The 15,144-nt window shown below is 36.8% G+C and overlaps 2 protein-coding genes across 3 annotated transcripts in view; one reads left to right on the top strand and one right to left on the bottom strand.

Moving 5' to 3' along the window:
- The window catches only part of METTL25 (methyltransferase like 25), a 64,069-nt gene that overhangs the window by 9,951 nt on the left and 38,974 nt on the right, over positions 1-15,144 (bottom strand). Inside the window, exons 6-10 of one of the 2 annotated variants that reach the window (XM_049791959.1) lie at positions 12,532-12,626; positions 10,008-10,037; positions 8,837-8,910; positions 6,281-6,374; positions 4,330-4,373 (exon numbers count right to left, since the gene is read on the bottom strand). In XM_049791959.1, the coding sequence (XP_049647916.1) occupies positions 4,365-4,373; positions 6,281-6,374; positions 8,837-8,910; positions 10,008-10,037; positions 12,532-12,626 (302 nt within the window). In that variant the 3' untranslated portion in view covers positions 4,330-4,364. Of the gene's footprint in view, positions 1-4,329; positions 4,374-6,280; positions 6,375-8,836; positions 8,911-10,007; positions 10,038-12,531; positions 12,627-15,144 lie in introns of those variants that run through there. The other variant, XM_049791958.1, reaches the window with a different exon arrangement.
- PPFIA2 (PTPRF interacting protein alpha 2) overlaps positions 12,921-15,144 on the top strand; it is a 594,728-nt gene continuing 592,504 nt past the window's right edge. The window contains exon 1 of the mRNA XM_049791955.1: positions 12,921-12,924. The gene's annotated coding sequence lies outside the window, so the exon portion shown is untranslated. The remainder of the gene's footprint in view (positions 12,925-15,144) is intronic.

The following is a 15,144-nucleotide window of genomic DNA, read 5'->3' as shown; positions in this document are numbered from 1 at the left end:
GTAAAGTGGCCCCGTCTAATACTATAGGAATCCGAACAAAGCAAATTGGAACTATTTTTGCATTAGTTTTAAAAAGAGCACTATTTTCGTATAAATAAATGCAAGCAAGCACAGCATAATTTACACCTGCTGAAAATTTATTCAGGACTGAGCCCAATCTATTAAATATAGATTTAGCTAACATGAATAACTGCCTCATCTTAAAATGAGAAGACATCTCCTTAATCCATGCTCACTCTGCCATCTGGGCAGTTATAAAGAGGAAACATATATTAAAACTGCAGTTCTAATAAGTGATAAATTACTGAAATTCTCCAAGTGTAAACCCAGTTATTTTAAAAATTAACATATCCTTATTTTATTTTTTAAAAAACCCAACAGAATCTGTTATTTTATTAACGTCTTAAAAAACTCAGACTTTTTACTTTATTTTTTACTTGACAGTTATAGCACTGAGAGATCACTCAGCTCAGCTATTTAGTTTTCAGGTTTTACATGCATGCTAATGCTATCGGTAGGTGTTTTCATCACCAAAATGAAAGCAAAAAGTCACACATGCATGCTCTTGTGTTTTCTTAAAAAGCATCACTGTTTTAAAAAATCACTACTACTATATGAAACATACATCAGCTAGTGACACTAACTATATAAAAAGTTTCCAAAGACATAAGAAGAAAAAATTTGCCTGACAAAAAATTACCAATTGGTGAAAAAAAATTTGTATTTTCACACAAATTCAGATTTCAGTATTATCTACCAGTTTTACCACTCAAATAGTCTGGAATTTGCAAAAACACAAAGTCAAGGTAGCAAAGGGAAGTAATTTAGGAATTCCAGCAAAACTGAACTAGTAAGCCCAAAGTATACCAGATATCTCTGGATTTATTCAATTATATTAAAAATGCAGACATAATTAATATAGGGAAAGGATTACTTTATAAATGAATGATATGTAATATTTTCAGAGATTGTTATGAAAATAAAATTATATAAAATTATTAATTATAAATAAACCCAGAAGTGTTGGTTATTGTAGAGAAAGAAAGCACTAACACACTTATTTAACTAAATGTACTTCCAAATACATAACCTTTGCAGGAAATACAGGATGATATGACTTATATTTAAATTTAGCTGCATAGCTACATCAAGGCTTTGAAATATTTTGAGTCTGACATTGGTAGACATATCAGATATCAAAGTTGTTTACTTAATAAATGAGCTTTTTATAGGACATGAGTTTCTCTTACCGTGTTATTAATGTAAATGCTCCTGTGATGGGTACAACGCCTCACAGAAGGGTCTAGTGCCCTTTACTGACCCACCGGTTGAGACCTGACAGCTGTAAATCGGTTTGGGATGCTCTACCTGAAGTACAGGATCAGAAAAAGACAAATGGGCAGCAGCTGTTTTTAAGAAGTCTGGTCAGCCTTAGAGCAAACAGGGATGGCAGGAACTGAGCATTAACCATCTGTTTATTGTTGCAGATCTCATCTCAGGTTGTTAGATGGGGCACCAGCCAAATAAATGACTTTTTCCGGGGGAAGAGCCCCAGCAACTTCAAGTTACGTGCAGGCACTAGACTGTTCGAAACCGAAATACACCGGTCACGGAGACTTGGAAGCTCAGTTAAACAAAACCAAGTAAATTTGCAACAACACACTTGCTGACAGGCACATAAACTTCTCTTTATGTGTGAAAGCTTAAGGTGACGGTACCTCTGAAAATGCTATTGAATCTCCGCAGCCTATGTCTACATCTGAAAGGGTTAAGCGATTTGTGAAGTATTTTGACTAAGACAAAGTAACTACCTTATAAGCTATTAGCCTATAGCAGTAACTATAGCATGAATAAAGCAGGAGATGAAATCAAAGTGACTAATAGCTTTTCTTTGCGGATGTGTCAGGAGTGTTTCCAGCCCTGCATATCTTCCTGCAATCGGATGTGGCATTAAATAGCATTCTCTCCTTACTCCCAGACCGCACTTCACCTGAATCCCGGCCAGCTTCTCTTTGTTGTGCAGCTCCACCGCCGAGGCTCGCGCTCCCTGGCAGCGGTGGATCCTAGCTGGGTCGTGCATCGCAAAGCCTGCCAGACACGCGTCCAGGCATTAGCCTTGTAACCACTTGCTCCCTCTAATCGCCTTAAAGCCAGGCCCTGTGAAAGATCTTTTGCTACTCTACCCCAAGAACTACGGGACAGCAGGCAGTTTAAGAACATTTTGGGTTTTTTCTTCAAAGACTCTAGGAATACATAAATACTTATACAAGGACTTTTTGCTGTGCCAGTGCCATTTGTAGCACTTACTGCCTTCAGCAGCAATCAAATGTATTAATGAAGAGGCTCGGTTTTAAATCCATCTGCAAGGCAGCTACAAACAGAGCTGAAACATGTTCTGCTGGAGAGGAAGGAGCGATTGCTCTTGCTGTTTGAAAGAAGCAAGGCTAACATGTGTAAGAGCGGCCAGCTCCTCTAGGAGAAAGAACAGGGATGAATGCTTCATTCTCTTACGTGAGAGTCCCACATCCATGTTAAATTAGGTAAAACAGTGAATAAAGGGAAAAGAAATCTTCTGATAGAAAGAACTTCTGCCACATGTATGTGACACCGAGCGCTCTGCCTATGCAACATGGAGTGTAGCTATGACAAAGAAAACAACCAGGAATAAAAAATTGCCTTGGTGTGTATCCAGAACAATTACTAAGGCCCTGTGCAGGGCTCCATAGCCCACAAAGCAATTCCGTTCGTTCTGAAGCTAGACGCAATATAGCCATACCTGTGAAGCATCAAGCTCACACTACAAAAGACCTCTCTCTGCCCTCACAAAATGAGAATATTTTGTCAGACATTCAGCAGTCATGGTGTATGTCTCCGTTTTACTACTGAGATGGAGAGATGTGTGAAAGGAATGATCCTGCACCAAAAGGCAGAAAAATATAGTTCATTTGCATCTCACTGTTTAATCTGGACTTGACAGGCTCTTCCACCTTGAAAAGAAACACAATGGAGGAAATTATTTTTGCTAAGGTAATAGGAAACTTCAGTCCCTGAACGGTAACTTGTAACAATGAATGGCCCTAGGTGATTGATAAATGCTATTTTTTTGGTAGAAAAACTATTTTACTATTTTGTCTCACTAACTCGCTTCTGATTGTCAATCTTTTCATAAAGGGTCTGGTTCTTATTCAAAAAAGTGAAGATCTTCACATCTATTTCACAAATGAAAGAGGCAGAGGGGCTTGTTCACACGAAGAATTGGCAGGATTAAAGAAGTTATCTTTACCGAAAAACAACAGCAAAAATGAGCATGCTGTTTGGATATTTATCCCTGATAAATCGGGCCTTCATCAGTTCTATATTTAGCAAAAGGCATACACTTACATAAACGAGTATCAAGGCAGGTTAGGTGTCTTACGCCCTCGCTCCCTCTACCCTGCCTTCACAGTTGTCCACGCTCGAAAACGACCGACCGCGCTGCACCAGGGCTGCCCCTTGACCGGGAACGCAGACGCTGGTGTGTGCGAAGGCAGCAGCTCCTCACGAACCACGCGTCTGGAAGGATGTTTATGTCCCACAGTCCAGATTCATCCGCAGTGATCAAAGCCATCCATGACTTTCCCATATGTGTCAAGCTACCAAATCCTGGCGGTGACTCCTAAAAACTTAGTGCCACTGCCCCTCTACTTTTCAGTACACCTATTATCACGAAGAGATTAAAGTCTCTTCGATTTTCTGACAAGCACAGCAGAAGACCTGAGACTCGCTGTTTTCTGACGACTTGTTTTTTTAAAACATATTTTTGCACACATAAAGCAGACTCACATGCAAACAATTTTTCTCACAGTTCTCTATTTATATTACACAGCATCACTCAGTTTTAGCTGTTTTTTTAACAGTACCTAAATAAATGTATGCATGAAGACAATGACTGCCTCTTTTTCTTGGCAAATGACAGGCACATTTTGGATTATTCTGGAAGTATCCTTCATATATGCTTACTCTCGCCTTATATTCTTCCCAAGACATCAGTTTTTGGCCACTGCCGGAGACAGAGTAGACATTCGGTCTATGCAGTACAGCTGCTCTTTTGTTCACTTTTAAAAACAGAGCTAGAAAACAAATTCTGCATAAATTTCTCTTTGATTTTTGTTGTCTTTGAGAGCAAATGTTTAGGCTTCATCACATTTTTAGCTATGTAAGTATTTTTCTTCTGAAGAGAGGAATTTAACACATTCTCCAATATTGTGTAGCTAGAGTGCTGACTCCACCACGAAAACTGCAGTGTCAGAACCACTGTTGAGGGAGCAGTAACAACTTTCCTCTCAGTAGTATCAAAATAGCATGGGTTTCTGCTGCTGCAGATTTCAACATAGCTGGGAAATAAAAAATAATATTGTTTAGATCAGCATAAAATTCAGTCTTAAGTATGCAGCCAGCTGTACATAAAAATGAGGAGAAATATAAACAAAAATGAGCATTTACTTGAATCAGGTCTTTAGCAACCACACAAACATGTGCAGCCTGAAGTAGTGTTGACAGACATCTTTCTCTCAGGGCAACTTGCATTTGTCCAGACCCTTTCTAGCAAAAGGCGGTGTGTCTAAAATCAGACATATTGACACAAAGTTTCTATGCTTACTGGTTTTAAAGAAAAGAAAGTACAACTCTCTACCAGCAGAATTTATTTAATGGTTTAGAAATCTGATTATTGCACAAACAATTCACTATTGCTTTTGGGTGACTGTACACAAACTGCGGAAGACACCATTTTAGTAGTCACTTTCACCTGGGGCAAATGCATCCTGTTAGTGCCTGTTTATACAGAAAAGCAAACTGGTAACTCAATTTGCAAACAGAATGAAAAATAATCCTTTTAAAACAGTGAACTTCAGGCATATGTCTTTTTTTTTAATGCTTTAAGCATGACTTTGATGTCATTCGCATTAACTCGTTTATTTGGTTCTGCATTTTTCTCCTAGTTCATGGTTTGATGTGCCTGGCAAATTTTAAGCGATTTGACATTTTGCCTATGGATTTTAAGCATTGCTTTACCAAAGACTACTGCAACTGTAACATTTACCTTAAATATCTTACATACTTACCACTCCTACTTTTTTCTTTGATTTGTACTACATTTTTTAATAATCAGTCTACTACTCCCCAGTGTCTCCATTGCACAACTTGTTCTCACAGAGTGGCTGTGATCTTCACACAGTCATATCCCATGCCTAATGCTATGTTGCCATCTGTTGACCAATTTAGCAGTTGTAGTACTAAGACAAGACATTCAAGAACATATAAAAATCTCTGGAAGATTTTAGAAGTTTAAATCTCAATTTTGTATTTTCTTCTTTATCTACGAAAGTGGTTTAAAAATCTTAATATTTATCCCTAACATTTATTAATTTAAAGAAAAAAAAGTATTGGGCCTTCAAAGATCTTCAAAGGCCTCTTAAGGAGACTGTCTAAAGGCTAAAATAAATTGGAAATACTTTGGGAACTAAACTGCAAGAGAAACATACTGCATGGCTGGAATTGCCTATCATGCTATAATGTTACATTTTTCAGTTTCAAAAGGTGTCCAAAGGGATCAAGATAATATTGCTGCAGAAAAAATGAAAATAAAAAGGGGTCAAAGTGTTTACTATGTGATTCATTATTCATGTTTTTTTGGATCACTTTCAGTATAAACTTAAGTACAGACGAAAAAGTAACATGTTTGTATAGGACAGTATTTCAGCTGGATTTAAAAGGGTGCAAGAGTTACTTTTATCAGGGTGTATAGTATTAGCACAGGCAAGAAGTTCTTCATGCCTGCTTCACTCGGCATATGAAAAGTACATTTACCTCTAAATGACAGCACGTATAAAATAGACTATGTATTACATTTTTTTGCCTCAAAGGAGATTTGTAGGATTAACTTCAGAAATACTGGAAAGGCTTAAAAAAATCATGAGCACCATGTATAAAAAAGGATTGGTTTTATATAAAGTCATTAGAACAAAGTAATTTTAAAACAAAATCTTTGAAAGAATTTATACATGGAAGTCTATTTCCAAAAAACAAGAAAAAACCCAACTTTGATATTGTCTTTTTATGAATACATAAAAATAAGTATGGATTGGCTCTATTAATTTTAATTAAAAAGAGAATGCTTTGTATTTATACAGCAATATACAAACTGAATCAAATCAGTGGTTTAAACATTGCATTGTGGTGCTGACTTCAAGAACTTAACATAGATATAAGAATTTAATGCAGTCTCTATTTAGTGACTCACCTTTGAATCATCCAGTTCCAGCTTTTTCAGAGACTTTCTGACATAATCTATGAAGGAGGATGATTTGGAGAAAATTTTCCCAACATGTCGATCACTGCAAATACAGCATTGAGATGCAGGCTTTTATACACCCAACAACAGAAAATTACACATTTTTAATTTAATTTTTAATTCAGGAGAAATATATCAGTTGGACAGCTACTACTGTCAAGTTAGTAACAATTTTCCTTTTTCCCCCTTCTATTTAAAACAGAACAAGCTAGTTAATACTTGAAGAAATTTCTAGATGCAGCAACTGTACAACTGTACTATAGTTATAGCACGGTTATTATTTTACCTAAAAATTTGAGAGTTAGTTGAAGGTTTCTTTTAATTTCTCCCCTAATATTTTTATTTCCCTAAGTGAATGACAAAATTCTTATTTCTGATGACAGATATTTCCTTCTATACTTCTATAATTTACTGTTACTCCGCTGTAATTTATTTACCTTCAAACACCGAACTGAGCAAATGCCAAGTTGGAGTGAAATTTCACTTTTGCTTGTTACCTTGTGTTCTTATCCTCTCAATTTTTATTTCACTAAATGATGCCAGAATTTTCTCCTGTTTACAACTCAATGGCCTGCTTTTGAAGCCAGCCAAAAATGTAGGTTGTTTCAGAAAACATGTTAAAATCATGCATGAAAACTTAAAAAATCATACAGGAAGACTGAATCCTAACAGGCCACTCACATTTGTTGTCTTCTCTGTGCTTAAAATATCTTGGAGAAACAACATGCAAAGTTTTTGTTAGTCTGAATTCGCTTTCTTGACTAACATAATTCCTCTTCCAGCTGTGCAGTGTAGGAGTTACATTTTCAGCTACAGTAGCTGTTTGTGAGTATTCAGTTACTTAAGAGGAAATACACTTTCTTCCCCGTTAAACACAAAATGGAAATATCTTCGTTTAAAACTTTTTCCCCTCTTCATTCCGAGTAAACCACCTTTCTCCTTAATTAAGGATCAGGATTAACGTCTGCTGAGGTCATCAGAAAGACTTCATTCAGTGGCAGTTTTAACACTGTTTCGCTGGCAGGGACCCCCACTCACCGAGAATCAACAGTGGCATTTATTTTTAAAGAAAGAATTTCTGTTGTCGTATTTAATACTCAGATGCTCTTAAACACTTGGGCTGATGCAGTCTGGAAATCAGTTAATGATGATGCTGTTATGCCATTCTTTGGAAGACGGGTGTCTCTCCTCCTAATCACAAGCTACTGGGGGAAAGAGATTGCCTGGGTCTGGCTGGGATGGAGCTAACGTCACAGCAACCCACGCAGTGCTGCGCCTTGGATTTGTGACCGCAGCGGTGCCGGTAACACACCAACGTTTCAGCTGTTGCCATACAGGGATAACACAGCATCAAGGCCTTCTCTGTTTCCCCCTCTGCCCCCAGGGAGCAGGCTGGGGGTGCACAAGAAGTGCGGGGGGACACGGCCAGGACAGCTGACCTGAATGGACCACGGGGATACTCCATGCCGTATAACATCATGCTCAGCAATAACACTTGAGGCGGGGGGAGTCTTTCCAAGGTAGCCATTCCTTTTATTTCAAAAGTATAATCTTAATTACTTCCTCCAAATGATACTTCCTTTAACAGATGAAACACATTATCATCTATCTCACACTTTTTCTCTTCTTGACAATTTAGTAGCCATGATTTTATGTGTGATATTTTACGTAATTTTAAAATAAACCAGAATTTCTTCTTTCAGGAGTTTGACCTTCTGAACAGTAAGCTGTCTGGCTCTACATTTAGCAAAAGATTTGGGGGTATCTGCATTAGCACTTACTTTAGATCAAGAGTATACTTCTGAAGTGAATTTTCTGGTTTTCCCTACCTCTCATGCCTTGGTTCACACTGTGGAATAGGATCAGAGCTCAAAAAAAGGGTTATTTTCAAACTAAATTAAACTGGAAGGCGTGCTTCTGGATGCGCTCCAAGTGCTAATGGGCATACATCCCACAGAATTAGATAAAATCTAATCCAACTACAACTCCAGAAAAAGAGTGCAGATGTCAGGTCCTCAGCACCAGCTCTCCAAATCTCATCCTACAAGGGCACAGGACTTGCCAGTGCAGGCATATAGGCAGTAAGTAGCTCTTTACAGCACTGATGGCCATTGAGCTTTCAGCAGTTTTTCTCAGGATAAATGGAAATGTCTTTTTGTTTTCTGCAGTATTAAAGCTGCTAGGACCTCTGCTAGGACCTACCTGGGGTAGCCCAGGATTGTGTTGACTTCTTAGACTTTGCTGTCAGCTCTCTGGTGAAGGTATGTTTTACCCGCATATCCAGTACCAAAGAGGACCTCATTCAGCTACGGGTAAAGGAAGGGCAATACATTTGTGATGTGGATTGAGGATGAACAGATCTATCCTGCATTTTAATATGTATACACAGCCTGATGAGATTGATTCTTACACCCTTCTGCTTTCTAAGAAACACTTTCTCTACAGAATAGAGGTGGAAGAGAATCAGATCTTTGGTTCATATCCTATGAATTCAGAGCTTCCTACCTTTTGGTGACACCATAAATTTCTTCTATAATAACCTGAAGAACAGCTCGATAAAACAATGATTCTGTAGGCAGCTGCAAAAAATTTTACAACAGCAAGGATTTAGGGCATTGAAATTAAGATCAGAGTAACAAAAACAGTACCGGCTTCCTTAACTACTTATTGGCTTGTATTCTTTACAATCAGTCATAACAGGTTTAAGAGGACAATTTACTAATGTTCTTGCATCCAGTTAAAATTACGCTTTTGGGTCAGATTCTAACATAACCATAAATGCAAGAAAAAAAAGAAACCCAAACTCTGAAATAAAAGTTCAAAGGTTGGCAGAGGGAAAAAGAACAGAGGAAAAACATACTGATCACAACCCAAATCCTACTACACAAAATAAATACAGCAATTTACCTAAGCTGTTTTAAAGACAAAAGGAGTAATTCCCTAGCTGAATCTTCATATACTGTAGTCTGAACCATGCTCATAAAACCAGAATACACTGAAAACGTTGTATCTTTGTATATGAAAGATCTGTTTGCATAAAAATAGTTAATGCTTGCCAATTAAAAATTCATGGCAAAACGCATTTACAGTACAAGACTGCTGGGGTCAGTGGGCTTACATATGGGCAGAAGAGGTCTCTCAGCCAGTATTTGCACAATTGGTGTCCACCATCCCCAAAAGGGTAACTTGCACAACAATAATTCAAAGTATTCACAGGGAAAAAAAGTATACAGGGATTAAAAATTAGAATGATGATGTTTCTATCAGGTTCAAGCTTTTGTCATAACAATTTCTATTTTTACATCAGTTGATAAAACACTGGGATAGAGTGATCCAAACCAGGGATTATCAGAAGGACATTCATACTGAATTTATGTATTAGCTGAAAGATAGTGAAAGAAGTTAGGAAGGGTAGCTTAATGCCTTAGATTTTAAGCTGTGCTTTTTTTTCCAAACTCTTAATTGTCAAAAGAAAACAGATTCACTAAGTACAATCACAGTAATAAAAATGTGATTTCATGATGACACATGCTATCTATCAGGATTTGATATAGTGTGTGCTAGTATTTTAGATCCCAGAAATGCAGAAGTTCAATAAAAGGTCATGGATTAAGAGCATTCAAGTTGGAAAAACACATTTTATCTTAGAATGGCTAAAATAAACAATATTACTTACCATTTGGCCAACTGCAACTCGCTCCAAAGCCTTTAAGAGGGAAGGAATTAAATTGCTGATATGTTTATTCTTTATCAGAACATTTTATAAACACATTGTATAAAAGTCAGAGAAGATGATATTTTAAAAGATTAATGGTGTGACATAAAATGAGCTCGCACACTTTAAAGTGTTAATACCTTTAGGGACTCATAATCAGCTCACTCCTGTTATTTTGGTTTATTTACAGGAGAAGCAATGGTAACCAACTGTATGGAAATAGATACATGCAAAATTTGTTTGTTTTTCTTAGTGTTGTAAAAGAATTTCAGAGGATTACTTTTTGTGAAAGTGCTAAAAAGAAATGTATTTTTCTTGAGTCTGTTCCTACCGAAATACAAATAATTCACTTTGCATATTCAACTATTGTAAAGTAAATGTTCAATGTACAATGTCTTTAAATACTTTTAGTCCCTAGTATTCAGATAAACTGAACTTCCACATGTAAAGTTAAATAAAATAAAAACTTCAGAGGAACTGCAGTTTAAAATGTTGTGCACTATCTTTCACTAGATTCTTCATACCATAAATCCTGATGTAGGTGTGAGAGTACTTGATTTTTATGACCACAGTGACAAAGACAATTAATTAGAAGCGTGGAATATTGTTCCGCAGTTGAAAAGATACTGTGCCTATAAAAATTTCAACCTAGTGTTAAAGATAGTAGTAGAAATGAAGATAAAAATTCAATAAATTATCTGACACAACAACAAATTAGATAGCAAACCAAAAATGTCTCACCACTTATGGGTCATCGTCACCTTTAGTCCCCAGACTCCACTATAGTCAACAGGACTGCTTGTCTCTGAATCACCGACTTCTCCTTCTCTTAAGTTTTAGAACTGATCTTGTATTTCAGACTGTTCTTCAAACACAGTTCAAGCAGTTGCAGTTCCTCTGTTTCATGGCTTTGCCCAACTTTCAGGTTTGACTTTTGCTGTCTAAGCTATAGCTCTCATACCAGCATAGATCTGCTGCTGCTTAGAAGATGGATGTGGGTTCTAACATGTACTGTAAGGGTCTGAAACTGAAACTCTCATCCAGAACCTTTGGTCCTTGGCACTTTGACCAATTTGAATGACATCTACTAATGAACGTCAGTAATAATGCTGAGTGTCATTGCTCAGTAAATTCAGTTTCCCCTAGCCAGCCACTCCCCCTAGGAAGCTGCACTGCGCTGTCTCCCTTGTACATCCGAGAAAGCAAGGAAAATCCTAGTAATGAAAAATGTATAGAGGGAATTACAAACATAATAACAGTAGAAGTATCTAGTGACACAGGAAAACTCTGCCTTTCGTGAATGTTTGAACAAAAACTGCCAAATTTCTGTGATTTCTGTGAAATCTAAAATAGATATATATGGCATGATCAGTACTGTCTCTTGGGCGTCATTTGCTTACAAAATTTATCTTCCTACCACTGTTGAAAAACAGCCCAAACTCTTCCTTTCCAAAAGAAATGGAATGGGAAAGGAAACAGCTAATGTGTCAGCTGAGGAAGAATTGGTATTGTATGACACTGACAAGAAAAAGAGAAAAGGCAAATCCCTTTTAGAAAGCACTTTTTGTGGTAAGTTTTACAGCACCATCTCTAAAAGGAACAATTTTTGTCTTGCACCTTGCCAAGGGTAACACGTTTAAACCTTTTGAGTACTAAACAGCTGTCCTTCTATACCTTCTCCTGATAGCATTTAATTATCATGTTAGTTCAAGTTTACACAACCTTGATACGTTAGCCTATACTGAATCTTTAGTCTACACTGTTCTCCATAATGGAGGTACAGAGCTAGCAGCAGAAGCTAGCCAGAACCTGATGCAGTTCATCTTGACATCAGAAATTAAAAACTAATACAGGAAAGGAATAGCAGTCTTCCAACTGAAACAGTGGTTGAAATTTTCAGTACATATCTGTTTTTTTCAAATTAGACAACAGTTCACCATCCTGTCTTTATGAGGTTAGGTCTTTAAAAGCACTTTGTCTCTTGGTGCAATGTTAAAAAGATGTTTCCAGTCTCTTAAGCCACATGGATTTTACAGCTTTTCTAGTTTTTGGAATAGACAGGTTTGTTTAGGTTTTAAACAGTCAGAACATTCAATATTATGAATCATGAAGGCGTTGGGGGAGTTACTGATTGCAATCCTTCTACAATTACCTTGTTCCCGCCTAAGTCCTTGGCCAGTAACTATTACCCTGAGGGGTTACCTTGTTTAGGTTTCAACAAAGGTTTGGCCTTTCTGTCCACTCTTAAAATACATTTCTGTCAATACTAATTTTTTCATGCCTTCAGCAAGTATAAAATATATAAAGCTGGAAGGTCAATACTATTTTTTTAAGATACAATTCATCATGCTTACAACATTAATGATGTTATTCTGTAGAGTCTTGGATTAAAGTCATGGCTCTAGGATTAGAAGCCAAAAACAATGAATCCTATAACATCTGGATAAAGCTCTCTGTAGGAAAAAGAAGAGAAGGGGAATCATACCAAGCATGCTGACATTCTAGCATTGCGACCACAGCACCAGCCCTCATCCTTCAAGTACTGACACATGGGAAATCCCCACACTTCCTCTGGGCATTCTGCAAAATGGAGAAAAAAACAACCATAGGCACAGCTTTCATGGGCTATCTTTCTCTTACTTACAGAATGCACAATGTATTGAGCAGGATGAACAGTAGTAAATGGTAGCAGAAACACTTAACTCTACTAGCCCAGTACCAAAAACCATTGCTAGTGTTATAAAAAAACTATTTTCCCCGTAACAGATGTTTTTGGTTTATGCTGAATTTCTGCTCATTTCACATTTTCCAAAACTCTTTTAAGTGAGTGTCTTTTATGAAAATCCACTGAAAAAAAGTTCCAAGGGCCAACACAAGAGTTTGCAAGTACTCATGGCAGCCCGTGCCATGCCATGAGTCACAAGATCTAAGCCGGGCAGTCGTTCAATGTAGCAGGACTTCAGTATCACTTCTCATTGGGTTCTTCCTCCATCATAAACATCTTTTAAACATCACACAGAACGATGTGTATTTGTTTATTTCAGTTCTGAAGGCCCACACTTTGCTGCGAGGCAGAATGTTTGTTTTCCAGAAAAGAGCAGCTGCAAAGGCTCTTGCTGTTTCTTCAAAACATTGAGAAGCATTTGCATCACAATCTGTGCTCAGTTTGTTTCGGTATCATTTATATTTTGAATAACAACACAATTCTTCATGTTTAACACTAATGCAAATATGGGAAAACTAAAGTACGGGCATTACTTTATAGATGTTCATAATACCTAGTTTTAAATGTGGACAAACTACATTGTTTGAATTTTCATTAGCACGTTTGTCAGCTGATTTTTTGGAATGCTGAATAAGAATTACTACTTTCTTTTAAAAAAACAACCAAATTGGCTAGGATCCTGGCTTTTTAGCATAGAAAGATGACTCGGGCGTATTTAAAGATAAATCATGTAATGGGGTTAAAAAAAGGACAGCAGAAATACGACTCTTCAAATTTACCAACAGTTTGAGATACACACATGTAAGCAGAACTCATTTCATGAAAGTTAAGCAAAGAAAAAGGGAAATAGGAAACTATAAAGGATACCACCCTCTGCACAGCGAAAGCCCTCGGTTTTCTAGCAGTAGTCCCCAGCTTTTGCTGATCTCTCGAGAGTAACAGCAAGCAGGTAATCTTCTGCAGGCAACCTCACAGCTTGCTCTCCTTTTAACCCTGAGAAATGTCAGAGGCTCTTAGGGCATGAATACTGGTTTGAGGACCACGATTTAAGAACAGGATTTTAATTCTGGATAATTAGCAGAAGGAGAAAGAAAATTCCTTTAGATATAAAGATGAAATTTGACAAAACAGACTGCAACTGGTTTCAGCACTAGGAATGTACTAAGAATTTTTAAGTGCCTCATGACAAGCTATGAGACTTTAATTAACTTCAAGTCTAATTATTGAGTACATGGAATAAAACTGAGTATTTCTACTGCTGGGATGGTAATAAGAACTTATTTAATATATTATTTGCAAAGGAAACAATGACTACCATGGTTCCTATTGTACGATTCACACTAGTAAGTCTTTCTAATATATATGTTTAAATATTTCAAAATAAAAATTTGCAAACTGAGTTAGAAAGATGAAATAATTGATCTTTTCAAGTAATCCCTTCTAATTTACACCCTGTCCTCTAGGCAAACTAATCATCCATGCAAGTTAAAGTTGCTGCCTGCTGAGCTGCAATCTCAATATTAGTGCACTTTACTCATGAATAATTCTGAAGAATTTATGACACCTTTGAAAAAGATAATCAGGCAAAGCACCATCTTCATTTAAATTATTGGAACTGTAAAGTAGGAGGAAAAGAGAGGGAAACTAATGCTCTAACTGAAAATATTTTGTGTATATCCAAAGTTGGCCACATATCTACAATACTGCTTTGAGTTCTATTTATTTTTCCATATCCAATCCACACTCAAGCACTCTGATTAAAAAAAAAAAAAATGTAGGATGAACATATTGCTATAAAGTTCATATATTTATCAGCTACATTTTAAAAACCTGGAAATTCTTTTAATACCTGCAACTATTTTCAGATATACTTGGTATTATATAGCTCACTAATTACCATATTGTGCTTCTATCTGACCACACAGCAGCTGTTCTAAACTGTATGAATCTCCAACGTTCAAGCAACATTTTAAGTATGGGTGTTCTATGGGAGATTTCACAGCAAACAGCTGAAGTGTTCAATAGCGCATGAAGCAATCACGTTCTAATAATTCAGGATAGAGGAGCCAATCAGACAGAATTCCTTCCATGAAAAGGAACAAAATCGGGAATTCTAGATAATCATTTGATGAGCTGAACTGAAGCTATTCTATAATCCTAGAACCTATTAATTAAATAGCTATGACTTTACCTCTAAGCTGACCTCTTAAAGAGACTAAATCATGCATTTAATAAAAAGAATTGCTGCAAATATTGCACGAAAAAAATAACTGGGGGAAAAAAGGGTAATTCTGTTATATTCTAGAACAAAATCTATAAACCAAACTATAATTTTAATGTTAATCACTTACAGAGGATGAAAACATAGAAAAC

The sequence above is a fragment of the Accipiter gentilis genome, chromosome 34, assembly GCF_929443795.1.
Source record: "Accipiter gentilis chromosome 34, bAccGen1.1, whole genome shotgun sequence".
Taxonomy (NCBI): Eukaryota; Metazoa; Chordata; class Aves; order Accipitriformes; family Accipitridae; genus Astur; species Astur gentilis.
Note: the sequence above shows the minus strand (reverse complement) of the source record. Positions and strands in the feature narration are given on the sequence as shown.